At 34.5% G+C, this 25,172-nt stretch overlaps 4 protein-coding genes and 1 long non-coding RNA gene across 8 annotated transcripts; 2 read left to right on the forward strand and 3 right to left on the reverse strand.

Moving 5' to 3' along the window:
* Positions 1 to 412: 412 nt before the first annotated feature.
* LOC111442053 (condensin complex subunit 1) lies at positions 413 to 7,846 on the forward strand. The gene is made up of 17 exons (XM_023079308.1): positions 413 to 722; positions 823 to 1,145; positions 1,270 to 1,430; positions 1,515 to 2,703; positions 2,830 to 3,021; positions 3,540 to 4,196; positions 4,319 to 4,495; positions 4,913 to 4,980; positions 5,076 to 5,298; positions 5,386 to 5,485; positions 5,594 to 5,709; positions 5,837 to 5,894; positions 6,573 to 6,724; positions 6,802 to 7,003; positions 7,258 to 7,410; positions 7,506 to 7,578; positions 7,724 to 7,846. The coding sequence occupies exons 1-16, from the start codon at positions 590 to 592 to the stop codon at positions 7,565 to 7,567; spliced, it is 3,966 nt and encodes a 1,321-aa protein (XP_022935076.1). The 5' UTR covers positions 413 to 589; the 3' UTR covers positions 7,568 to 7,578; positions 7,724 to 7,846.
* Positions 7,847 to 7,871: 25 nt separating this feature from the next.
* On the reverse strand, positions 7,872 to 12,591 carry LOC111442058. Of its 3 annotated transcripts, none has more exons than XM_023079315.1 (8): positions 12,385 to 12,591; positions 10,913 to 11,046; positions 10,633 to 10,738; positions 10,200 to 10,379; positions 8,846 to 9,313; positions 8,614 to 8,682; positions 8,437 to 8,536; positions 7,872 to 8,216 (listed from the first exon to the last, which is right to left on the reverse strand). In XM_023079315.1, exons 2-7 carry the CDS (start codon positions 10,958 to 10,960, stop codon positions 8,466 to 8,468), a joined length of 942 nt encoding a protein of 313 aa, XP_022935083.1. In that variant the 5' UTR covers positions 10,961 to 11,046; positions 12,385 to 12,591; the 3' UTR covers positions 7,872 to 8,216; positions 8,437 to 8,465. The 3 variants fall into 3 exon arrangements, with proteins under 3 accessions (XP_022935083.1, XP_022935082.1, XP_022935084.1); XM_023079314.1 differs by having other exon boundaries at positions 7,904 to 8,242; XM_023079316.1 differs by lacking the exon at positions 12,385 to 12,591 and having other exon boundaries at positions 7,904 to 8,242; positions 10,200 to 10,339.
* A 1,436-nt stretch (positions 12,592 to 14,027) lies between these two features.
* On the reverse strand, positions 14,028 to 15,856 carry LOC111441410 (two-component response regulator ARR9). Of its 2 annotated transcripts, none has more exons than XM_023078387.1 (5): positions 15,571 to 15,856; positions 15,336 to 15,457; positions 15,173 to 15,250; positions 14,553 to 14,623; positions 14,028 to 14,450 (listed from the first exon to the last, which is right to left on the reverse strand). In XM_023078387.1, exons 1-5 carry the CDS (start codon positions 15,671 to 15,673, stop codon positions 14,162 to 14,164), a joined length of 663 nt encoding a protein of 220 aa, XP_022934155.1. In that variant the 5' UTR covers positions 15,674 to 15,856; the 3' UTR covers positions 14,028 to 14,161. The 2 variants fall into 2 exon arrangements, with proteins under 2 accessions (XP_022934155.1, XP_022934156.1); XM_023078388.1 differs by having other exon boundaries at positions 14,028 to 14,447; positions 15,571 to 15,854.
* A 621-nt stretch (positions 15,857 to 16,477) lies between these two features.
* Positions 16,478 to 23,475, reverse strand: LOC111442133. The gene is made up of 3 exons (XR_002710267.1): positions 23,405 to 23,475; positions 18,053 to 18,055; positions 16,478 to 16,590 (listed from the first exon to the last, which is right to left on the reverse strand). It is a non-coding gene; the product is annotated as an uncharacterized LOC111442133 (long non-coding RNA).
* On the forward strand, positions 21,175 to 24,540 carry LOC111442131 (protein STRICTOSIDINE SYNTHASE-LIKE 10-like). Its single transcript, XM_023079409.1, has 3 exons — positions 21,175 to 21,576; positions 22,590 to 22,853; positions 23,783 to 24,540. The coding sequence occupies exons 1-3, from the start codon at positions 21,278 to 21,280 to the stop codon at positions 24,351 to 24,353; spliced, it is 1,134 nt and encodes a 377-aa protein (XP_022935177.1). The 5' UTR covers positions 21,175 to 21,277; the 3' UTR covers positions 24,354 to 24,540.
* The last annotated feature ends 632 nt before the right edge of the window (positions 24,541 to 25,172 follow it).

Consider the following 25,172-nt stretch of genomic DNA (forward strand, 5'->3'; position numbering starts at 1 on the left):
ACAGGGACATGAATTGGAAGTGGAGATGATGAAATGTAGATAAATATATATATATATATATATATATATTTTTTTTTCAAAATTAAAGCGAATATTACATATGTTATAAATAAATTATATAATATTATAAATTCATGATTGTAAAAAATTTAATAAACAAAATATGTTTATAAATTAATTAATAAAAGTTGATAACTATAACTCTGTTATTTGACATATAAAACTTAATTTATGCATTGATTAATTCGTGCGTTTAAATATATTAGAAAATTAAATTAACAAATTAATAATTTAGTGACAGTTGAACATTTTAATAATAAAAAAAAGTTAATATGTTTTTTATGGATAAATTTAATCGAGAATTTTAGAAGATTCTAAGCAATTTATCTGTTAATTTCTTAGAGATTAAAAATTATAAAATAATAATAATAATAATATAATGAAGCCCCGACCGACCGTAATCTGACCCGACCCGGTACAGACCGGACACTGACAGTGCCTTCCCGCTCATTGAAAACCCCTCTCAATTTGAATTTGGACTCTCAACTTTGATTCGGAAGCTTCATCGTCTCTCTCTGATTTCTCTCCAATGGCTTCCCCTTTCGTCTTCCCCCAAACCCTTCGATCTCTCGAACAAGAATACGACGACAATCGCCTCTGCGTACAGAATCCTACAGAAATCGCATCTCTTCCTCCATCTCAACTTGAAGAATTCGTCAAAGGTTCGTCCCTCCTTCCACTGTTTCACTACTTTTTCCATTTTGGAACACATATCACCCTTAATTTCCCATCTGCGTTCTTCGTTTCCTCCCATTCCAACAGGCGTTTCCTTCGATCTTTCCGACAAGGACCTCTTCTGCGTCGAAGAGCAGGATATTTTCGATCGTGTGTACTCTTTGATTCGGGACTATAATAACCTCTCTCCCTCCTGTAAATTGAATATTGTTGAGAGTCTCCGCTCTAATTTCAGTGTTCTTCTTCCCAACATTGATTCGCTTGCACGAGCTTCCTCAAGTAATGATGCCGACGCTCCGGTTCTCGATCAGATTGCTTCTCATCGCAATGCTTTTAAAATCTATACGTTTTTCCTTCTCAATATTGTCACCAGTGAGGAATCCAGTGGTAGTAGTAGCAACAATTCAAAGGTTGTCTGCTAATTCCTCTACGTTGGTCATTTTTTGCTTTCGAAATGATTTTTAGTTTGATAAATATTGTGGTTTTGTTAGCTTGAATCGAATTTCACCCAAGCTCTTTCAATCTTGCCTTTAGGTCACCACTAGTACTCGGAAGAAAATGCCCAGAAGTTCGTGGAATTGGGAACTCCAGAGGGGCCGTATATTAAACTTGATTGCTAATTCAATGGAGATCAACATCTCGTTGCTCTTTGGTTCATCAGACCCGGATGAGAATTATCTGTCTTTTATTGCAAAGTACGTACTATAACTTACTTGGTGAAAACAACTCCCTGGGTATTTACTTGTAATTTTAACACTTTTTACTTGGGTTTTCTTTAGAAACGTGGTCTCAATGTTCGAGAATCCAATCCTTTTGAAGGATGTTGATTCGAAGGATGCTCTGTGTCGTATAATTGGTGCTTGTTCTACAAAATATCACTTTACGACCCAATCGTGTGCCTCAATTATGCACCTTATTCACAAGTATGATTACGTTGTGACTCACGTCGCTGATGCTGTTGCTGGGGCAGAGAAGAAATATTCTGATGGAATCCTGGCAATCTCTCTTATTAGAGACGTTGGAAGGACTAACCCGAAAGACTATGTTAAAGACACAGCTGGTGCTGAAAACATAGGGCGATTCCTAGTAGAGCTCGCTGACAGGCTCCCAAAGTTATTCTCCACCAACATTGGACTTCTGATCCCACATTTTGGTGGTGAATCCTATAAAATAAGGAATTCTCTTGTGGGGGTGCTTGGTAAGTTGATTGCTAAAGCGTTTTGCGACATTGAAGGTGAACTGAGTTGTAAATCTGTTCGTCTTCGAAGCAAGCAGGCAATGCTAGAAATCTTGCTTGAACGTTGTCGGGATGTTTCAGCTTACACTAGGAGTCGAGTTCTTCAGGTTTGGGCTGACCTATGTGAAGCACATTCTGTTTCTATCGGTTTGTGGAATGAAGTGGCAGCGGTTGCTGCTGGAAGGTTGGAGGATAAGAGTGCAATTGTCAGAAAATCTGCGCTGCAATTGCTCATCACTATGTTGCAGCATAACCCATTTGGTCCACAGCTGCGAATAGCTTCATTTGAAGCAACTTTAGAGCAGTATAAGAAGAAATTAGACGAGCTTGAACCAGAAAAGTCCTCAGAAAATGTGGAAGGTGGCTTGTCATTTGATGACGATATCTTTAATGGTGATGGTGAAGTTGATAATGGCCTTACAGAAGGTGGGGGAGGGAACCAGCAAGATAGTTTGACTGATAGCTATCCTTCTCAAATGGAAGAAGAGGCTGTTCAGACGGACAATTTGACTTTGGATGTTGGAAACTTGGAGCAGATCAGGGCTTTGGTTGCATCTCTAGAGGCTGGCCTAAGGTTTTCGACATGTATATCAGAAGTAATGCCAATACTAGTTCAGTTAATGGCTTCTTCTTCCGCCACTGACGTTGAGAATACAATTCTTTTGTTGATGAGGTGCAGACAATTCCAAATTGATGGTTCAGAGGCTTGTCTCCGTAAAATGTTGCCATTGGTATGCTTTAGTTTTTTTTTATCGGGGCTTAAAGTTGTCAATTTTTATTTTCCTTTTGCTAGATATCGTTCATCATTAATTTGTCGAACAGTTCTTTTGTAGAATAAATTTTTATTATTTTTGTAGGCATTTTCTCAAGATAAATCCATCTATGAAGCCGTTGAGAACGCCTTCATAACAATATATATAACAAAAAACCCAATTGAAACTGCTAAAAATCTTCTACATCTTGCCATTGATTCAAACATTGGAGATCTTGCAGCTCTGGAGTTTATGATTGATGCCTTGGTATCGAAGGGTGATATATCTGGTAGCACGGTATGTCTCACTATTTATCGCTGTTTCTCATCTTTTCTTCGCAAGTTAACAACTTAATTCATTTCCTATTATACTTTACAGTCTGAGTAGCATCTGAACGAGTTAAATAGTAGCTCGGACTCTAAAAGTTAAAGTACTAGAGAAAAAAATTCATTTCTATGGTATTCACTTCTTTTATGGAACATTTAACTTTAGACTGGCATATACTACCACAATAATTTAAAGAATACGAACTTTATTAGAATGATATGTGAATATATGTATCTTCAATTAATTGAAGATATCAGATATCAGATGTGACTAATTAGATCGACATGCCTATGATGGGGTACAGAGTTTAAGTTCGGTTGTCTTATGATGACATCCGAAAAGTTAGTTTGTTAGCTGTCGTGATTTTAGCTTGCTTGTTAATGGTGCATCGATCTCCACAATAATCCGTGGTCTATGAGTTTCTACCATAGAGTGTATAAGATAATTAATGAAGTGTTTATTCTTAATTTTTTTTTTCTTCTCTCCAGATATCAGCTTTATGGGATTTCTTTTGCTTTAATGTTGGTGGAACCACAGCAGAGCAAAGCCGGGGTGCTTTATCTGTTCTTTGCATGGCATCAAAATCATCTGCTGCTATTGTTGGCTCTCATATACAGGATATTATAGACATCGGGTTTGGTCGATGGTCTAAGGTGGACCCTTTACTTGCCAGGACAGCCTGCATTGCCATCCAAAAACTGTCTGAAGATGACAAAAAGAAGTTGTTGGCTGGTAATGGCAACCGGGTGTTCGATAAGCTAGAAAGCTTGATTACTAGTTCTTGGCTTCCAGAGAATATATGGTATGCTGCTGTTGATAAAGCCATAGCAGCTATATATTCAATTCATCCGTCTCCGGAAAACATAGCAGCAAATTTGGTTAAAAAATCTCTTACCTCTGTTTTTAATGGTAACAAGGAAGTTCACCTGCAAAATGACATTGAAGGTGGCGAAGGTGACATATTAACTACTGTCCAAATTGAGAAACTTAGTAGATATTTATTTATTGCAAGTCATGTAGCCATGAACCAACTAGTATATATCGAATCGTGCACCCGAAAGATCCAGAAACAAAAAGCGAAGTATAAAATGGCTGATGGTCAGACTGTACACGGTAATGGTGCAACAGTGGCTAATGGCGTGAAGGTACTTTCTCCGTTTGTATAATGAGTCACTTATGGGACGAGGATAAAGTTACGTCTTCCATTTATTTTTACTATCTACCAACTTTATTTTTGTAATATAAAATGTGACACTGATTCTTGCAGGAAAATGGCATAAATGCTGAGCTAGGCCTTGCTGCTTCTGAAGATGCAATTATTGATTCTCTTTCAGAGAAGGCAGAAAAAGAAATTGTTTTTGGTAATTCAGGAGGGAAGAATTTAATAGGGCAATGTGCACCGTTTCTTTCCAAACTTTGCAGAAATTTCAGCCTACTGCATAAGGTGAATGTTTGTGATCCGTCTTACATCAACTATACTATGGATGAATTGTTTTATTCATTAATTTGTTCGTTGCTTAGCTGGTCTTTTGGGCACACTGGACTGAAACACTGCTCAGGATTCGCCATATTGCGGGAATGTTCATTTGTTTCTCTTTGGTTGTGATGTTTGCCATGTGAATTTTTACATTATGTTTGTTACTTTATACATTCAAATATGTCCAAGCAATTGCAAAAATGCAGAGCTTTTGAGTCGTATGATTTTTTATGGAAAGTTGTAACATGTTAGCGGCATACTACTCTGTGCTTTGTGTACACATTTCAAACATTAAAACCAACGTTATTTTTAATTTGTATTCTTTTTATGAATGTCGGAAATTTAATTTGAATTGTTCTTACTGTCTATTATTTCCATCTGCAGTTCCCAGATCTACAAGCATCTGCAATGCTTGCTTTATGTCGTTTAATGATCATTGATGCAGATTTTTGGTGAGACCCCTCTTTCGCTCTCTCTCTCTCTCTCTCTCTTTGTGTGTAATAATTGGTGTAAAGATTTCCTAACTTTCAAGAAAATGAACTTTCAGCAATGCAAATCTTCAACTTCTTTTCACGGTTGTAGAAACCGCACCATCAGATATTGTCCGTTCCAATTGTACTATTGCATTAGGAGATTTGGCTGTTCGTTTCCCTAATCTCTTGGAACCGTGGACTGAGAATATGTATGGGAGATTGAAGGATCCTTCAAATTCTGTTCGGAAGAATGCTGTATTGGTGCTTTCTCATCTCATATTAAATGATATGATGAAGGTTTGATTGGTGGAATACTGTTAGTTTGTCTTAATTTGTTTTATCATATTTGATGAAGACTAATTTGATATTTGTGCATGTGCTTAGGTAAAAGGTTATATAAATGAAATGACTCTACGTTTGGAAGATGATGATGAGAGAATATCAAATCTGGCGAAACTATTTTTTCATGAGTTGTCTAAGAAAGGTATTGTTTATAACATCAATGAACTTTTTAATAACGCTCACATTCTGTTCACTACTCGAACTTGTTTTTGCTCATACAAAATTCTTATTCTCATCCCTTTATCTACAGGAGCAAATCCTATATACAATCTACTACCAGATATATTAGGAAAACTCTCTAATCAGAACCTACCAAGAGAGTCCTTCTGTAATATTATGCAATTCTTGATTGGCTCCATCAAGAAGGTAAGGGAAATTTGATCGAAAAAATGTAACTAATCTTAACTTATATTTCTAAAACTAACTACTTGTTAAGCTTTTTTAGGACAAACAAATGTATTTCTAAAACTAACTGCTTGTTATGTTTTTCTAGGACAAACAAATGGAGTCACTCGTCGAAAAGCTTTGCAATAGGTTTAGTGGAGTTTCAGGTATTAATTTAACTCTTCACTCCTTGTGCACGTTTTTCAATTTACAATTTTTCTGTGTATTTCAAATTTATAATGTCCCACTGAATTACTAGCTAAGTTTTGAGTTTTGTACTTCTTGGTATGACTTCTATTATTTACGCAACAAATTGTCTAGTACAGAATTGTTAATACCCAATACTTTATTGTTGAGGTATTTTTATTTTGTTTAGTTGTACTCAAGTACTTTTAATAGTAGTAGTAGGGAAGCTTTCACATGCTATGGATCATAGTTTTGTGATGCATTATTAAAGTTAGTCCATTGGTGAATGAATCAAGTGTCAAGTAAAGGTATTTCGTTTAGAAGGTCAATAGACTAAAGTTTCTTATGCCAAAAGTCATTCAAGTTCATCCCGAGTAGGGGTTAGTAATTGATAAGAGATGACATTAGTTCCAAGGTCCAATTGGAACGGGATCGTCCAAGATATACGAGGAGCTTGCTGGAAAATAGGATTCTTGCCAAAAAGAAGAAAAATAGAGAATGAGGAAGAAGAAGATATAAACCATCTCTTTTGAGTTTTAATTTCTTCTCTGTTTAACCAACCATTATTGGTATAATCTCACTTTTTGGTATCAAGTATCAAGTTTTCCTACTAACCATATGATGATGTTTTGAAGCTTATGACTATTATCCGTTTGCAGATGTTAAACAGTGGGAATACATTTCATATTGCCTTTCTCAATTAGGCTTCACCGAAAAGGGAATGAAAAAGTTGATAGATTCATTCAAGACATACGAACATGCTGTTTCTGAGGACTCTGTAATGGAACATTTCAAGAGCATCATAAGCAAGGTATGAGGTTATTGGCTAGAACGTACACACCCTGACATTTGAATAATCAAGTCTCATCTCTCCATATTTTATTTCAGAGCAAGAAATTTGCTAAACCAGAACTGAAGTTGTGCATTGAAGAATTCGAAGAAAAGCTTAACAAGACTCATACGGAAAGGAAGGAGCAGGAAGCTACTGCTAGAAACGCCCAAGTTCATCAACAGAGGATTGGTAATATTGAAACTTCTTCTGTGGCAGCAAAAAATGAAGAAGATGCTCCGAAGTCCGAAATCACCGAAGGTTGGTTTAAGCCGCCAACTCATTTCCATTCTTTTTTCCCGTGTTCCTCAGTTCCTCGGTTCCTTGGCTCTAAATACATATTAGGAAGCACTAAAGTTGCATATTATTGTTCTCATGCATAATTTTTTGTTCTGAATATGCATTAGGTACGAGGAATACTACAAAATATGCACCCCCGCCCCTATTTTTTATGTTCTAAACAGTCTAATACCATAATTTTTAGGAACTTTAACATTAGAAGATCATCCTTGCAGATGAAAACACTGAATCATCTGAAGATGCTGAATCTATAAATGACAATTCAGAAGCTAAGTTCGTTGAGTCGGAAGATTCTGGTACCTTCAGTGAGCTGACAGGCCCGGAAACATGTAATACTGAAATTAAACCTTTCCAAGTTAAGAATGAAGGTATTGTGAGCCCAAGAAGTTGATTGTTTTATCTTTTTTGAGATTTCAAGAATCAAGAATTTCCATTGATACGTTGCCTGTCTGCCGTCTTGCAGGGACCTCCAAATTGCGAGTTACGAGAAGCTCCCGTAGAAGAGACGCTTCAGCGAGAACTTAGTGTCGTCTCTTGTAAGTTCATTCTGACTATGCAACAAATCTAATGAATTAGTTTCTTTTAGAACACTATGTAGCTTGATTTTATAAGAGTATTTTTAAGTTCAATCTGATCTCATCTGTTATGGAATATTGTTTTATTTGTTGACTAATCTTTCAGGTTCTTCAGTTGCAAGGAATGTGAGAAGCAATTAAGCAAACTAGGTCTTGTGGATTATGTGAAATACGAAGCAAAGTTGATATATTTTTGTACTTAAAAACAGAACCAAAAGCACTCGAGATCATAAACTAAACAAACCAAATGAAAATGAGTCTAATATAAGATAGTTTAGATACAATGTCATCTAAATATTGTTGCATTTACTTTCGACCGAAAAGGAAAAAGAAACAACACAACTACAAATAATCCTATGAAAATGAAAAGATAATTAACTGAAGAGACCAAAACCAAAGCTGAGAAGCAGAATTATGCCTTTACATACATTTCTGAAGTTGACCCAAACAAAGCTTTACCACTACATATTGTGATGTCAGTATAATCTGAAGCATGTGTTTTTTTTTTTTTTCGTCTTTCCTTTTTTAAAAAAAAAAAAAAAAATTCAAATCTGATGCATTTCCAGTTTGATACTCCCCAAACGTTATTAGTCCATCCCCTTTTCCTCCAAAAGAAATTAAAGACCTGCATTAGTAATTAAAAACGAACACAAGTCGAGCATCAGCAGACAAATTCAAAACTTACAAAATAAACTAGAATCCTATTTTGATCATCATTACGTTTCATACATAAGTCGTCTACAGTGAAAATATTTGAAAATGACTGATGGAATAAGCCGAGTTTCAGAGAGACGAAATAGGGTTAAAAAAAGAGTATACCTTAATCTAACCAAACAGATAATAAGGACTCATGAATCACTTCCAAAGTCCTCATAACTCAAGCCTTCTGATATGGTTTCCAACGACTTCTTATTATCTCCTAAGCATGCAAAACAAGATGGAGTCAGTAATCATTCTAGAAAACAAATGGCAAGTTTAGGTACATAATCTGTGCACCTTGATGATCCATGAAGTTCTCGGTTTCTGTAGCGAGAAAAGGAGATCTAGCGTAGCTCTCTAGTATATCTGATATTAACAAAAGCAAGATATTGGTATTGAGCAGAGTTTTGTTATAATTTATACCATCAAACAAGTTATACCCTCTAATGTTTATCAAAGAATGCTATATTGGATTTTTTAACATACGATTGCCAGCTTGGTATAAGAACAGCAAGCAAACACCACAGACCTGAACTCTGGGAAAAGTCTGCAGTTAGATCTGATAGGCTGAAATTCCGAGGAATCTGACCAAGAAATCCAAAAGAGGAAGTATCCGGTTCCAGCAGTGCTTCATTCATGGGTTGACCACTGGACTCCATGCCAGAGTAAGGTACCACCGATACGTCCCCTATTGTTTGGCGTGCTTCCACCACATTACCATCAACGCCCCCAAACATGTAAGAGGAATTGCCTGAATATCCAACTTCTGTTTTTATTGTCCTACCATTCATACCTATATTTGAGCTTTGGGTTGGAAGTACAGATGGTGGTGCTTCGATCCTACTCGCACGTGCAGACATGTCAACTGTTGAATGGATTCTTGAATGCAATGACACAGCACCATTGGGAAACGCATTGTTGGGCATGCTGTTGCCAAAAGGATGCTGCACATTATTCTGCTTCAATGAAGATACTGTATATGTTGGATTCTGGTGCACTGTTCAAATATGGAACGCCAACATCTATTATAGTTAATCCTCATATAATTGGTCTAGAAGATAAATAATAACTTAAGAAACATGCATGAAAGCTCCTTCCCTAAGGGCTTGTGAAAACTTTTTAAGACGTTTAGAAGATTTGAAACATTAACTTGACAATTCTTTGCTTAGTTTGAACCAGGTCTCTAACGGATTGGGCGTATCCTAATGCATATAGAGCATTATCTACTGAAAAAACTATAAAACCTCAGATCAAAATATCACAACTTAACACAATAGAGGTACTTTAAATATCGACAAAACAATATTTCCACAACCAATACTGTTAAAGACAGCAGAAATAGGGCTTTTTGCCAGCAATTACCAATCCACGTCCAGTAAGTGAAGCAAAGTTAAGCCAGGATCGTCAATGATGTTTACTATTTATTAGTTACTTGCTGAAAAAGGGATCACAGCAAAAGAAGTCATGGCCTCTTTTCCTTGATATGGTTTGTTGTATATCTGAATTACATGGGAAAAAAATAGTGATTTTTCATTTCAATTTAACTCAACTATCTGAACCCACAGTTTAGGGATCAAAAAGAGAGTACAAGAGTATCATGACATGAATGGGCGATCATGTCTTCCCTTGTCTCATTTCTCCAGTTTCAACTAGCCACCAACTATTTTATATTGGACAAAATAAATGAGATAAATCACACTATGTATTGACATTATTATAGAAGAAAAGGAGTGACGTGCAATAACTATAATAAATTACAAATGCAGGACATTTCCAGATGAAAACCATTAGAAACTTAACAAAAGAAGGGAAAAAAGAAAAAAGAAAAAAAAACAAAGAAAAAGAAAAAGGCAAAGAAAGCAGGACAATTGAATCAGACTCACTTTGTTGGACGAGTGATCCATTGGAGGCAGGCAAGGGAGTAATTCCAGTTTCTTGTATTTGCATCATTCGAACTTGTTGCTCGAGCAACCTGTTGAATTCAACTATCTGACGCTTCACCATTAACCTCAGATAATACTCCCTGAAGAATTCACGATTCTCTTCTTCAAGTTTTTGCCAAACTAGAGCGCAAGAAATACATTAAATTGCTGTAAGACAGTAGGAATATCTACCATAGAAAACGACTAATCCAGAATTATTATTATCAACTGTCTAACAGCTAAGTGACAAAGCAAATAGTACATCAAACTAACAAAAATCTTAGCATGACGGTTTTAGTTCTGATATAATAATCCTCTCATCAACACCTCTCACAATTTCAATTGTATGTGCAAGAGAGCAGAAAGGTAGCAAGAAACATAAACTCGTTGTTACCAAGTTCTGTAAAACCAGGCTCGATTTTTGCTTGGTTCAGTAGTGTTTCCACAACTTCCTTTTGGTTCATATATAGCTGAAGGCATCGTTCAATAAGATTTTGCACCTAGCAGCAGACAGAAAGGAAATAATGTAGCACACCATTATCTCATAAAAGTAAATTTAGGTGATCAAAGAAAAAAGTGTCTTCATAACGATTAGGACAAACAAAACTGCAGCAGAATGAAAAGTAGCGGGAGGGGGAGTTGATAAGTTACTGACCAAGAACACGTCAGCTTACCAGTTGGATATCTTGGCGCGAGACTCTTCTCATTGATCCACTCGACATTCTTATTGATTATCCACCACTTTCCTCTACTACAGATTCTGAAGAATACAAATTACTGGAGATGGATAGTATGGGACCAAGGCAGGCTGTTCAATGCATCAAATAAGTTGAATGAAAAAACCAAAAGGAAAATATAATCAAGGTTCACGTCGAAAAGTGTAAAATAAGTACACGTGAAATGAAAGAACAAATCTATCATGTCATGCATCAAGGAATATTCTTCACTCAAAGGGAATACTGTAGAAAAGTCGACTGGAGGAATAAATTCTAGGTTAAAATTAATATCAGAAAAAGAAATATTTTGGAAGAAGGTAAAACACTTGTCCTATGTGGAATCATCAAGAAATACTTTACATATTCCAGAGTTTTCATGCACTGCTCCTTAACTTTTCATTACTATTTTCTCTCATGTCCACACTGTCTGCATGTTGGCTATCTTTCTTTCAGGTGATAAACCAAAAATTCATTGAGAAAAATGAAAGAATAGACTCTAATTCAACAAAATCAAACAAAAGGGACTTCAAGAACTAACTACAAAAACAGACTCTAATTCAACAAAATCAAACAATATCATAATTACAAAAAGACCTAGTAATCCAAGTCCGCCTAAGACCATTAAACCTCACCACCCCCCCACAAGCCTCAACACACGACCTCTCGACCCTGAGAATCCTATTATTATTTTGTAGGGACATCATCCAAAAGAAACAGTCTTGAAGACAATTTTTTATTTTTAGCAGAGGAATGATATAATGGCTTGCGTTAAACTGACAAGGATGTATTATGGACACAACCCACTCCAACGATGCAAATCAATAAAGTGAAATCCTTGAATTCGGTAACAAAAATAATACCAAACAAAACAAAAAAAAAAAAAGAACTATTCAGAACAACCTTAAACCTAGACCACAAGGTTCTCAAGACAACAAATTACACCAAACCCTGTTATTCATGTTGATCACCTGACCCTATCAAATAATGATTCGGACATCCAATATCCTTTTCTTTCTTTTTTTTAATACATTCGACCCTCGACCTGAAACGGTGATGCACAAGATTTGCGGTTAATTCCGCATGCGTAAACAATGATGGCAATAAAAATCAAACAACCATAAATCCAAAAAAATTAAAACGAGAGTCCACAGTCAACAGAATAAACTATCAGGAAGGTCATAGTCGAAACATCACATCGTTCCTCAACGATTCCACCTCAATGACGTCCAACAACCATAAAACTTAAAACAGGGGGAGGAAAAACCCTAAAAGAGCTCCAAACTGGGAAAAATAAACGAACAAGTGGCGGTAATAAGCAGAAGCGGAGATAAAATCGCAAGAAGAAGAAGAAGAAAAAGAAGAAGCAAAAATCAAAAGGTAAATTGGGCGAAAATTAAGAACTCCAGTTTCAGAGTCGGTGGAGATCATACCTGAATCGGATTGGAAGAGGAGAAACAAGTTGGAGGGAAGTTCATAAGAGGAAGAATTAGGAACGGGGAAAGAGAGAAAGAGACGAAGGAATCGAGTAGAAATAAAGGATTTGATGAATGAATTTATTTATTCTTAGCTTTTTTTGGGTGTGCTTTGATCGCCTCTTCCTCTGGTTTCGATTCCATTCATCGGTAATAGTTTTCATATTTTGGCCAAGCTTTTATTATTATTATTATTTTTTAATTATTATTATTTATTTATATCCAAGCTGTATTTTTTAAATGAAAAAACGTACAGCTTTTCCACGTGGAAATGAGCAAACCGGGCCCACCTAACACCCAATTGGATAAACTCAGTGGCTACGGCCTCGCATGATCGAAACTTGGACGACTTATAAAATTACATCCAAATCCCAGTTTTACCCCTCACAATAAATTGTGTGTTTTTTTTTTTTTTTTTTTTTAATACGGGTTAGTATACGATGGAACTGTTAGTATCATTAAAAAATACTCCACTTTGAGTAGAGCAACTATACCTTGGAGGCTCACACCCTCGAACAAAAACGACTCTCCACATGGAGACATGGTTAAGTTTAGGGCATGACTCTGATACCATGTTAGGAATCACGACTCTCCACAATAGTATGATACGGTTCACTTTGAGCATAAGCTCTCCTGGTATTTCTCACTTATAAACTCATGATCTTTCACTAAATTAACCAATGTGGGACTCATTCCCAATAATCTTCAACACTTTCAAGAGTAACATTCAAAAGATCAGAGATAGAACTTTTCGTCCATTTTTTTAATTTTTGTTTTATAAACGTTAAGGATATTAATACTAATTTTAATCATGAATATTTTTAAAATAAAATTATGGTAGAGTATTTTTTTTATTTTAAAAGAAATATTAATTAAACTACTTAAAGATTAAGGTTATTTTGGAGATAAAATAGTAAAGGTTTTCATCCAAAGGTAATATATTTTTTATTTTTAAGTTTAAGGATATAATTGAAACTTAAAAAAAAAAATTAAATAGATGAATATAAATTTTAAGAGTATTTAAAAAAAAATACTCTCTCTCGTTCATCCTTCGGTAAATTTCTTATTTAGGTCAAATCTCGAAAATGGTAGGCTTATTAAGACCATAACAACTAACCTAACTTTTTTTTATATATATTATATAAATGTCAATTTCACTGTCCATAAAAATATTTAAAAATATTTAATTTATTTAATTGGTTAAGACAACGTTATTTTTATCAAAATCTATCTAGAGAATATTTTGAAAGATATAACCAAATAAATAAAAGATTATATTGAAACTTTTAAAATTAAAATAAATAAATTAAAATCAAATACAAATACAATTTTTTTTAATATAGTAATTGATATTTTATAGGAATAGTTATGAGTATTATTAAATGGGCATTTTTAGGAATATTAATTTTAGTTACCATTTATTTTTTAGTTCATTTTCTATTAGATTAAAAGATAATTAAACTAATAATAATTAGATTAATAGATAGAAGATAATCTATACTAATTAAAATAATTAAAAGTATAAATAAAAACATAAAAGGTCGATTTTTTTTTTTTTGTCGATTTAAAACTTTAAAAAATAAAAAAAAATATAAATTTAAAAGACACAAAATTGAAATTTTTGTATAACAAATCTCCATAGTAAAAAAAGAAAAGAAAAAAAAAAAACTTCCTCTAATTTTCAGAACCTCTATGTACAATTTCTCTCATGGCGCCTCACCATTAATCAACACGATCAATTCACAGTCGCGACGCCATTGCTATTGTACCTTATTCTTCTTCTTCTGTCCTCTCCTACACCTTCTTCATCCATCCCCGCCTTTCTCTTGTTGCTACTGTTCATTTGAATCTGTTGTTGTTGTTGTTTTTCAACCGATTCGAATTCGGTCTCTGTTGTTTCTTCTTCTTCTTCTTGATTTTGATCCTTTAATTTCGTCTTCATTATGTGCGGTTTCAGTTTATTCACATCGCACAATCGAACTGGCTTCAGGAAGAACTCTTCCGCGCCTTCTTCTAAACATCTGCTTCGAACATCAATCAAATCCAATTACATAAGTTTCTGATCAAGCGATATCAGAGATCGATCCATAAAAGAAGAAATTGCAAATCGATTCTTGATTCCTTACCTGCTGATTCTCGAAGGTAAGTTTTCGGATGACATTATCACCACTGGTATGTTTCTAAGAGACGTCGATTCCTGCAAATTCACAGAAATTGTTAGATTTACGTCCATTCATTTGTCCTCTGTTTGTGTTTGTTTGTTTTTCAAGGAAAACAGATTTTCCAGTTAAGTTCCAGACGTAGTAATTAGACAAATTCCTAACTAGTCTCTCTGTTTGTTTCCAGAGAAAAACAGATTTTCCAGGAAAGTTTCAGGAGTAGTGATTAGGCAAATTCCTAACTAGTTCTTTTTTTTTCAGAGAAAAACAGATTTTCCAGGAAAGTTTCAGGAGTAGTGATTAGGCAAATTCCTAACTAGTTCTGTTTGTTTCCAGAGAAAAACAGATTTTCCAGGAAAGTATTGAGAATAACAGCATAACACAGATCTAATTGACTAGAAAGGAAACAAAAGAAAGTTAGTGAGAAAATATTCTCTGAGAATTTTCCTCAAACAAGTGGCGGGTTGACAAACGCATTCTTCAGAAAAATCCAAAAAAAAAAAAGAGAAAGAAGAAGAACAACAGCAACAACAAAGAGTAGAACTAAGAAACTATAGAACTTCGACCTTTATTTATTTCCCTCTTACCTTAACTTTCTTGAGCAAATCGAAGCCAGTCATCCCAGGCATGCAGTAATCAGTAATGATAAGATTCACTTCCACTTCCTGAAAACAAAAACTCACAAAATTTCAGAAACAGAAGAAGAAAATGGAATGAAAAAGAACGAATCCAAATCCGAAATAGAATAACCTGATGATGAATGTTCGAGGAGGAAGAAGAAGAAGAAGAAGGAGATTTGAAGTTTGTACGCTGATGTTCTTCAATCAAACCCAGAAATTCCAAGGCCTTGCTCCCTGAATCAACCGTAGTAACTACAGAAACCAAATCAAACAAAGAATTCACCAAACCAATTCCTACACAAACAGAAATTGGATTTTGTATATGTAATATACAAAATTAAAAAAGAAAGAACATAGAAAAATACCTTGATATGAGGAGGTTTTGAGCAGCCTCTCGATGAGCTTCCTATCTATGAGGCTATCATCGACGGCAAGAACATGGAACTGAGAATCGGCAGCCATAACCATGATTGCCCCAAATTCAGAATCAGAGAGAGAGAGAGAGGAGAGAGTGGGAAATTGGTGGGTTTGCGTTGGTTTTAAGAGGAAGGGAGGAGGGGGAAAAAAAATGACCCACCACGATTAACATCTCACGAAGCAAGATCCGACCGCATTTTGTTGCAAATCTTCCGAATTTTTTTATTTTTTTATTTTTTTTGAATTGAAAGGCAAGCGATCGATATATATATATATATATATAAGAAAACAACAAAATAAAAAAGAAAAAGAAAAAGAAAAGGGGAGGAATAGTATTTATTATTATTATTTATATATGAGACGAATCGTCCCCAATATCTTCCCAAGTGATCGGGAAGTGGGACATGCTTCTTCAATTATTATTATTTTTTCTATAATGGACACAAGAATTGGGATTTGTTTCAAGATTTCTTCCTATTTACTTTTTAATTAATTTTGTTTTCATCCCATGCTTTTTTTTTCTTTCTTTCTTCCATTAAATTATAATTTTTATCCACTTGATTTTGACATACGAAGTTTAAAAAATATTATCAAATATTTTTAAATATCTTTTGTAATCTTTCCATTTTTATTTAATTTATTACCGTACGAAGACGTGTGAATACAATAGTTTCATTTTCCAAAGATATATATATGTAATTGTAATAGCTCAGATCCGAGTAGATATTGTGTTCTTTGGACTTTCCCTTTCGCTCCCCCTTAGAACACGTCTGTTTAACGAAAGTTTCCACACTTTTATAAATGGTGGTTTGTTCTTCTCTCAAACTAATGTGAGAACATCACAGTCCACCCTCATCGAGACCCAGCGTCCTTGTTGGCACTCTTTCCTTCCTCCAATCGATGTGGGACCACCCTCAAATCCACCCCACTTTGGGGTCTAGTGTTCTTACTGGCACACCGCCTCGTGTCTACCCCCTTCGAGAATCAGCGAGAAGCCTAGCATATCGTCCGGTGTCTGGCTCTGATACCATTGTAACACTCCAAAGTACGAAGAAAAAAAGTAAATATATAAAATATTTTTTTCATTGAGAATTTAATTAACTTTAATAATGGTAGTATTGGTATATTATTTTTGATTTGTATAAATCGATTACGTATTTATAAATAATTATCTATAAACATAGCAATCCACTCACTAACCTACAAATTAAATTGTTATAATTAATTATAATTAATTAACCCAAGTTCTATATTTTGCTATAATTTATCATTATTTTTTTGTTAATAATTGAATATGTTATCTAAATTATGCTAGATCATAATAAAATCAATATTTTATTTTTGTTTCTTTAAATAAAATAAAAAACATTAATAAATGAATTAAAAATTTACATCTTAATAAAAAAATAAAAAAAATAAATATTAGAATCAATAAATTAGTTAATTATAATTAATTTAATATTTGATTTTAATATCTATGGCTCCTTGAAAAAAATAAAAATAAAAAATAAAACATAAATCAAAATTTATAAATTTTGTTATGGAGTTCGAAGTCATCTTATTCACATATAAGTGGGGCCCACACAAGATTCACCCATTAAAGATGAAAGATTTGAAAATTGTGACATTTAACTGTTAGCAAACATTTATAACCAAATAAAACAATCTAATAATATATAATTAAATAAAAACAATTACAATATTTTAGTTTTTCTCCACAAATATTATATTCCATTATTGTTGCATCATTTTATCCCGAGTACAAAGATCGTAAATACTAGGGACACGTTCTATCACTGAACTAATAGCTCATGGGCCTCTCATTCGAGACAACGATCAAATTATTTTCATAACTATTTAATCGTATTTAATAAAGTCGAAAATATTAAATTTGTCACTGAATCTATCTTATCTTAACTTATAAATTAAGTATATAAACTATATTTTTATGTTTCGTCGATTTTTTTATTATATTATTATAGTGACGATTTACTCTTATGTTTATATCGAACGCTAAAAATCTAATTTGTTTTTAGGAAATGCGAATATAATTTATTGGAAATAAAGTAAATTATATACTTAGGTCATGAAGTTGATACGGCGAACGAAAAGCATGAGAGGCATCACGTAAAAGACGTGACATTACCACTCAATCCCTCACCCACGCATCTCTCACGCTCTTCCCCACATGCCTTTCTCATTCTTTCTCCTTTCAAATACCATAAATTATTATATTATAATTGATCGAAATATTCACGTCTCGTTTTTATGACAATATTAATAAAATGTCGATAATTTCACGTTTTATTAATTTTTTTTTTAAAAACGACAAATCAGGTCTATTAAATTTAAATCTTAAAGGTCGAGTTAGATTTTTTTTATGTTTAGATTGGATTGAATTTTTAGAAAGCTAAAACTGATGAAACCGACCCACTCGAAAATAGGGTTACAATCAAACTCAATCCAACCAAATATACCCTCATTAATATATATATCAGGGAGATTAAGAATATTTTATTATAGTAAATAAATAAAATTATTTTTAAATAATAATAAAAAAATAACCCGACAACTCAATTCAACCTGAAAATAGAAGGTTTGGTTTGGTTATGAACTCTACTCGAGTACTCGAGTTATCAACCTAATAAATTCAAAATTTCGAACTGGTTTTAAAGAGTTTTTCAACTAGACCCGTGTATACGATATAAACTCTACCCTAACCTAACTTTTTAAATCAAGCCATTATTATTATTATTATTATTATTATTATTATTATTATTATTATTATTATTATTATTATTATGTAGGTGTGACACCATGAAATCAAGGAGTATCAAATTTTTTAATGAGGCATGAAGAAAATCAGGTGAATGTGTAATCTCATACCTTTAAAATATAATTATGATATTAATATTAAAATTTTACAACTAATGAACAAGCTTTTCTCCATGTTTCTTTAATTATTATTTTAATTCTTACATTAAATAATTAAAGCATAAGTCTAATGCTTTCACATGGAAACTCAAACCAACATTTTATTTATTTAAACTGCACGTTATTAGATAATAATAATAATAATATCTTCCTATTTTATTTTACTTTTACAAAATTATAAATTCATTTCTTTTTAATTATATCTATTAAAATAATAGCAGATATTGTCCTCTTTGGGATTTCTGTTTTGGGCGCTTCTCCAACCAATGTGGGGCATCACAATCCACCCCCTTCAAGACCGAGCATACTCGCTACCACTCTTTCTTTCCTCCAATCGATGTGGGATCACCCCCAAATCCACCCCCTTTGGGGCCCAGCGTTCTTATTGGCACACCGTCTCGTGTCTATCCCCTTTTGGAGAACAGCGAGAAGGCTGACACATCATCCAGTGTCTGGCTCTGATACCATTTATAACGCCCCAGATCCACCGCTAACAAATATTATCCTATTTGGGCTTCCCCTCAAGATTTCAAAACGCGTCTGTTAGGGAAGGTTTCCACACCCTTATAAAATGATCGTTTGTTCTCCTTCCAACCAATGTGGGACATCACAATGTTACATATGGTATCCAAGCTAGACATTGGACAGCGAGCCAGTGTCTCGCTGACCTCCAAATGGTGGATTGAGAGACCACATTCTTTATAAATAGTGTGGAAACCTCTCCTTAACATATACATTTTAAAACTTTGACAGAAGAAAAATTATATTTTTAGCTACGTAGAAGCTCTCAAAATCTTCCCATATAATCTATTTAAGCAAAGATTTTAAGATCGAGATGAACGAACTTGAAAGAACTAAACATTTCATCATCTTTTAAGATCTAAAATCTTTCAAATCCATTAGAAATTAATATAAAATTGGTAAAAATATAATATTCCCAATACCCTTTGGAAACCACTTGGAGTCACCAAATCAATATCAAAATCCCAACTTTTATGTTCTAAATCATACCTTTTCTTAATATTTTCGAACTTACGAGATAAATTTAAAATATTTCGAGATATGGTATGGTTTCAGATGAGGTTGGATCGTTCTTTGAATTTGGACTACTTTTTTTAATCAATTTCGTAAATAGCGTCTCAAATCGTTTCAAAGTACTAATTTATTAGACACAATTACGATACATACGATAAAAATTTATTGTACATACGATTAAAATTTTATAAATACACCTTTTAAGCTTCAAAAAATTATTAAATATATAATTAAATGTTTGGAGGTCTATTTTACAATAACTCAAAAAGTTGAGGACTAAAGTTGCAATTAAGCAAACTTCACCCTTTTTGGGCTTTTAATGGTGGCCCATATACTGACTTTTCCTTTCATTGGAAGGCCCATATTAAAGTTGGTAGCCAATTATTTAAATCCAATTTCTAAAATTCCCATAATTTTTTTTAAATTTTATTAATATAAAAAAGTTACAATCAAATCGATTAATTCTATTTAAAAAATAAATATTACTAACTAAAAATAAATAAATAAAATTTTTTAATTTATAAAATTAGATTTATTATTATTAAGGGAAATATATGTTTTTTTTTTTTTTATGTAAATTTGTTTTAAAAAGTAAACTTTATTTATTAAATGAAATATTATAAAAGCATCATCTTAAAAAAGTGGGAGATAATGTAAAGCATTGGCATCAAATTATCTTTGTCAACTCATTAAATCAAATCAAAAAATGCGATTCCAATTTGGAAAGGTTCCTAATTTAACTCTTAAAAAGGTTAATAATAATATAATTTAAGATTTTAAATATTAAAATTTTGATATTAAAATAACATTTTGATTAAATTTTATGATGTTCGAGTAAAAAAATAATATATGAATAAACTGAGATTATATTCGAAACACTCGTATGGTGAAATGATTCATGAAATTAATTTGTAATTTTAGAAGCATTGTTAGACAAGTAGACAACATATGTATGTCATGTCATATGAAAATGTCGAGCCCATGAGGTGTTGGGTTTTGAATCTTAGACATGGGATATCATGTCAAGACCACGAGTTGTTGGATTTTGAATCTTAGACACCAGATGTCATGTCGTATGAGAATTTCAAAACCACGGGGTGTCGAGTTTTGAATCTTAGACAGGAAATGTCATGTCATGTCATGTCATGTCATACGAGAATGTTGAGACTAGGAGGTGTCGGGTTTTGAATCTTAGACATGAGATGTCATGTCATACGAGAATGTTAAGACCACGAGGTGTCAGGTTTTGAATCTTAGACATGAGATGTCATGTCATACAAGAATGTCAAGACCACGAGGTGTCGACACATGGAATGTCAAGTCATACGAGAATGTCAAGATCACGAGGTGTCGGATTTTGAATGTTAGACACCAGATATCATGTCATACTAGAATATCAAAACCACGAAGTGTCGAGTTTTGAATCTTAGATAGAAAATGTCATGTCATACGAGAATGTCGAGACCAAGAGGCGTCGGATTTTAAATGTTAGACATGTTAGGTTTGAATTTAGGAACAATTTGCAATAAATAATGCACCCATGGATGCGGGGTTGAAAATAGAATAAAGGTGGTTAGAAATTATGATATCAAAATAGAATATGGGAAGCAATCTTTTCACCACTGACAGAGTTCTAGAGGCCGTCTTTCCACTCCATCCACTCCCATTTCAGCAAAGGAAGAACACATGAATTTCATGTTTACATTGACGGTGGCGACGTTTGCAGCCGTCGTCGCCATCCTCTTCTCGTTCCAAACCCCTTTTCTCAAGCTAAATCAGGTATTTGAGCCGCCGCAGATTCCAGGAACCCACGACTATCTTCATTCCGCCACCGTTATCCCGGTCACCGGAGCAAGCGGACCGGAGAGCCTGGTTTTTGATCCGAATGGAGAAGGCCCCTACACTGGCGTCGCTGATGGCCGGATTCTCAAGTGGCAAGGCGATGGCCGTGGCTGGATTGATTACGCTGTCACTAGCTCTCAGAGGTATAATCTTATCATTTTGGATGTTCTGTAATATGATCGTGGAATGGAATGGTGCTGCTTGGCTGCAACTTGTTGAATTAAACAGATCATTGTTGAATTTTGTTATTATATGAAATATTTTGGAGATGGCTGATTAATCATAAGTTTTTCTCTTAAAAATTGTGAGTATATACATAGATTGATGGATTAATGTACGGTTTTAAGATTGCTTGGTTTGGAGAATTGATTGTCAAATTCTCCTGCGTGGACCTGTTCTTTGTTTGGATTCTTCTTGTTCTTTGCCATAACGCCCATAGCAGGAGGAGTTGGGGGGAGAGGCAGCCAACTTTGGTGCCCTTATGGTTGGATATCAAGTTCTTGAGTAATCATTTTAAGGCCTTGTCTTGAAAATCTGTATTACATCTCTTTTTGTAGACTGATTAAACTTTTCTCTCAAGCTCACGACGAGAAGATATTGTCTAGTTTGGGTGTTCTCTTTCAGGCTTCCCCTCAAAGTTTTTAAAACGCCTCTTCTAGGAAGAGGTTTCCACACTTTTATAAACAATGTTTCATTTCCCTCTCCAATCGATATGTGATCTCACATTCCACCCCCTTCGGCACCCAACGTCCTCGTTGGCACTAGTTTTCCTCCCCAATCGATGTGGGATCCTTACACAACATAGGATTGGAGGATCCCACATCGAGAGGGGAACGAGTGCCATCGAGGATGCTGGGCCTCGAAGGGAGGTGGATTGTGAGATCCTACATCGAATGGGGAGGAGAACGAAATATTTTTTATAAAAGTGTGAAAACCTATCCCTAGCATACGCGTTTAAAAACTTTTAAGAGAGCCAAGAAATGAAAACTCAAAGAGGACAATATTTAGTAGCGGTGGGCTTGGAAATAATGGGTTGAATAAGATATCTCAGAGCAACTAAAACTAAAACTGGTTTGACTCTGCTTATGATTGTTTGGCAAATGTTATTCATTTTTCAGGTTCATCTGATAATTGGTTTGGTTTTATGTTGTTGAAGGAGTGAGTGTGTTAGGCCATTTGCACTTGAATTGGAGCATATATGTGGGAGGCCATTGGGACTACGTTTTGATAAGATAACTGGCGATCTCTACATCGCCGACGCCTATCTCGGCATTCATGTAGTGGGACCTGGTGGAGGCTTGGCAACAAAACTTGTGAGTGAATTTGAAGGCATCCCACTTCGCTTCACAAATGATCTTGATATCGATGAGGACAGTGATACCATATACTTCACTGACAGTAGCACAGTTTTCCAAAGAAGGTAATACAGACTCAAAATCATATTCATGCCTCGTTTTAGCAACTGATCTTAGAGAAGAAAATCTGCTGAAAACAAACCATTTGATGAACATAAACTAATTGTTCTTCTGGTTCCTAAGTTTTCTATGTTATGTTCAGCTAAGTTGATATGTATCTCATGTCATTGGTTGTAGATATTGTTCATCACTAGTAGATATTGTCATTTTTTGACCTTTTCTTCTAGGCTTCCTCTCAAGATTTTAAAACGCGTCTACCAGGGAGAGGTTTCCACACCCTTATAAAGAATGTTTCGTTCCCTTCTCCAACCGATGTGGGATCTCACAATCCACCCCCTTCGAGACCTAATGTGACTTTCCCTTATAAAGAAAGCTTTGTTCCCTTCTCCTACCGATGTGGGATCTCACAATCCACCCTCTTCGAGGCCCAGCGTGACTTTCCCTTCTGAGCTTCCCCTCAATGTTTTACAACGTGTCTGTTAGGGAGAGGTTTCCACACTCTTGTAAAAAAATGTTTTGTTCTTCTCTCCAACCGACGTGGGATCTCACAATCCACCCCCCTTCAGGATCCAGTGTCCTTGTTCGCACACTACGTTGTGTCCACCTCCTTCGAGGCTCAGCCTCCTCGCTGGCACATCGCCCGGTGTCTGGCTCTGATATCATTTGTAACGGCCCAAGCCACCGTTAGCAGACATTGTCCTCGGCTTTCCCTTTTGAGCTTCCCCTCAAGTTTTTTCAAACAGTCGGTTAGAGAGAGGTTTCCACACCCTTATAAAGAATGCTTTGTTCCCCTCTCCAACCGACGTGGGATCTCACATTGGTTATCTTTGTTTTAACGAAACACTTAATTATATTTGAAACAGGAACTGCTTCTACTAACTCGCTACGGTATTATCATTACACTTTGGTTTCAGTGACTGTTGTATACTTGCAGGCAGTTCATGACATCAATCTTGAGCGGAGATAGAACAGGAAGGTTACTTAAGTACCACCGAGCTAGCAAACAAGTCACGGTTTTACTACAAGGCCTTGCTTTTACCAATGGAGTTCAGCTAAGCAAGGACCATTCCCACGTGCTTGTTGCTGAGTCCACCTCCGGCAGGATCCTCAGATATTGGCTTCAAGGCTCTAAAACAGGAAATATGGATGTCCTCGCTCAGCTTCCGGGCTTTCCCGACAACATTAGAAGGAATTCCAAAGGCGAATATTGGGTTGCTTTGCATTCCAAAAAGGGGATTGTTGGGAACTTGGTTGCTTCAACCTCTTGGCTTGGGAAGCTGCTGTTGAAGCTTCCTTTAGACTTCAAGCAATTGCATGCGTTGGTGGTGGGAGGGAAGGCTCATGCCACTGCTGTTAAGTTGAGTGAGGAAGGAAAGGTTTTGGAGATATTGGAAGATTGTGAAGGGAAAACTTTGAAGTTCATTAGTGAAGTGGAAGAGAAGGATGGGAAGTTGTGGTTTGGGTCAGTTCTAGTGCCGTTTGTGGGCGTTTATGAACCGAAGTAGGCTCATTCATCGTAAGCCATTTCTTTTAAGTGTCGTTCGAATAAATAGTTCGCTCGTTTTTCATAATTATAGTTTTCCTTTTCGAAATAGAGTAACTTTAGTGTAGAAGATCGTAAAAAGGCGTTGGAAGAAGCATAAGTTCTGTTTGATCTAACTTTTGGTTAATCTATTTAGGTTTTGAATCTCTTCTCGTTTTGGACATATCGGACATATCGCTTCACTTTTAGTAGATTATGGTATAGTTGTGTTGAAAAATGTTTTTTTTTTTTTTTCTTTTTGTAAAATATTCGTATGGTACATAAAGATTGAATATTAAAATTAATATTAAAACTTGTCGAGATGCTAAATTATAACTTTAGCACAAAATTAATTTTAAATTCGTGTAGAAGATTTTGTAGATTTAAAAAATTAAAAAAAAATGTAAGGGACTAAATTTATAATTTCAAAAGTTATTTTTAAGTTTATGGACTAAATTTAATTTTATATTTTAAATACAATTAGATTAATTAAGAAAAAGAAAATTAATTAAAGAAATATTAAAATAAATGAAAAAAAAAGGAAATACACCTAAAAAGCAAGTAACACCAAACTTGAGGGATGTTTTTAACTAAAAAAGAAATTAAAAAAAGCCTATTTTTTGCGATCAACAAATATTTACAGAAAAGAAAATTTCCAACTTTCCATTATGGGAGGGTTTGGTATTATTTATTATTTATTTATTTATTTATGATATTTTAACATTTTTTTTTGTTATATATATATAAACCCAAAAGTTAGGGATAAATTTTGTGTTTAATATTTTTTAAGATTTTTTTTCGC

The sequence above is a fragment of the Cucurbita moschata genome, unplaced genomic scaffold (assembly GCF_002738365.1).
Source record: "Cucurbita moschata cultivar Rifu unplaced genomic scaffold, Cmos_1.0 Cmo_Scf00004, whole genome shotgun sequence".
NCBI classification, from domain to species: domain Eukaryota; kingdom Viridiplantae; phylum Streptophyta; class Magnoliopsida; order Cucurbitales; family Cucurbitaceae; genus Cucurbita; species Cucurbita moschata.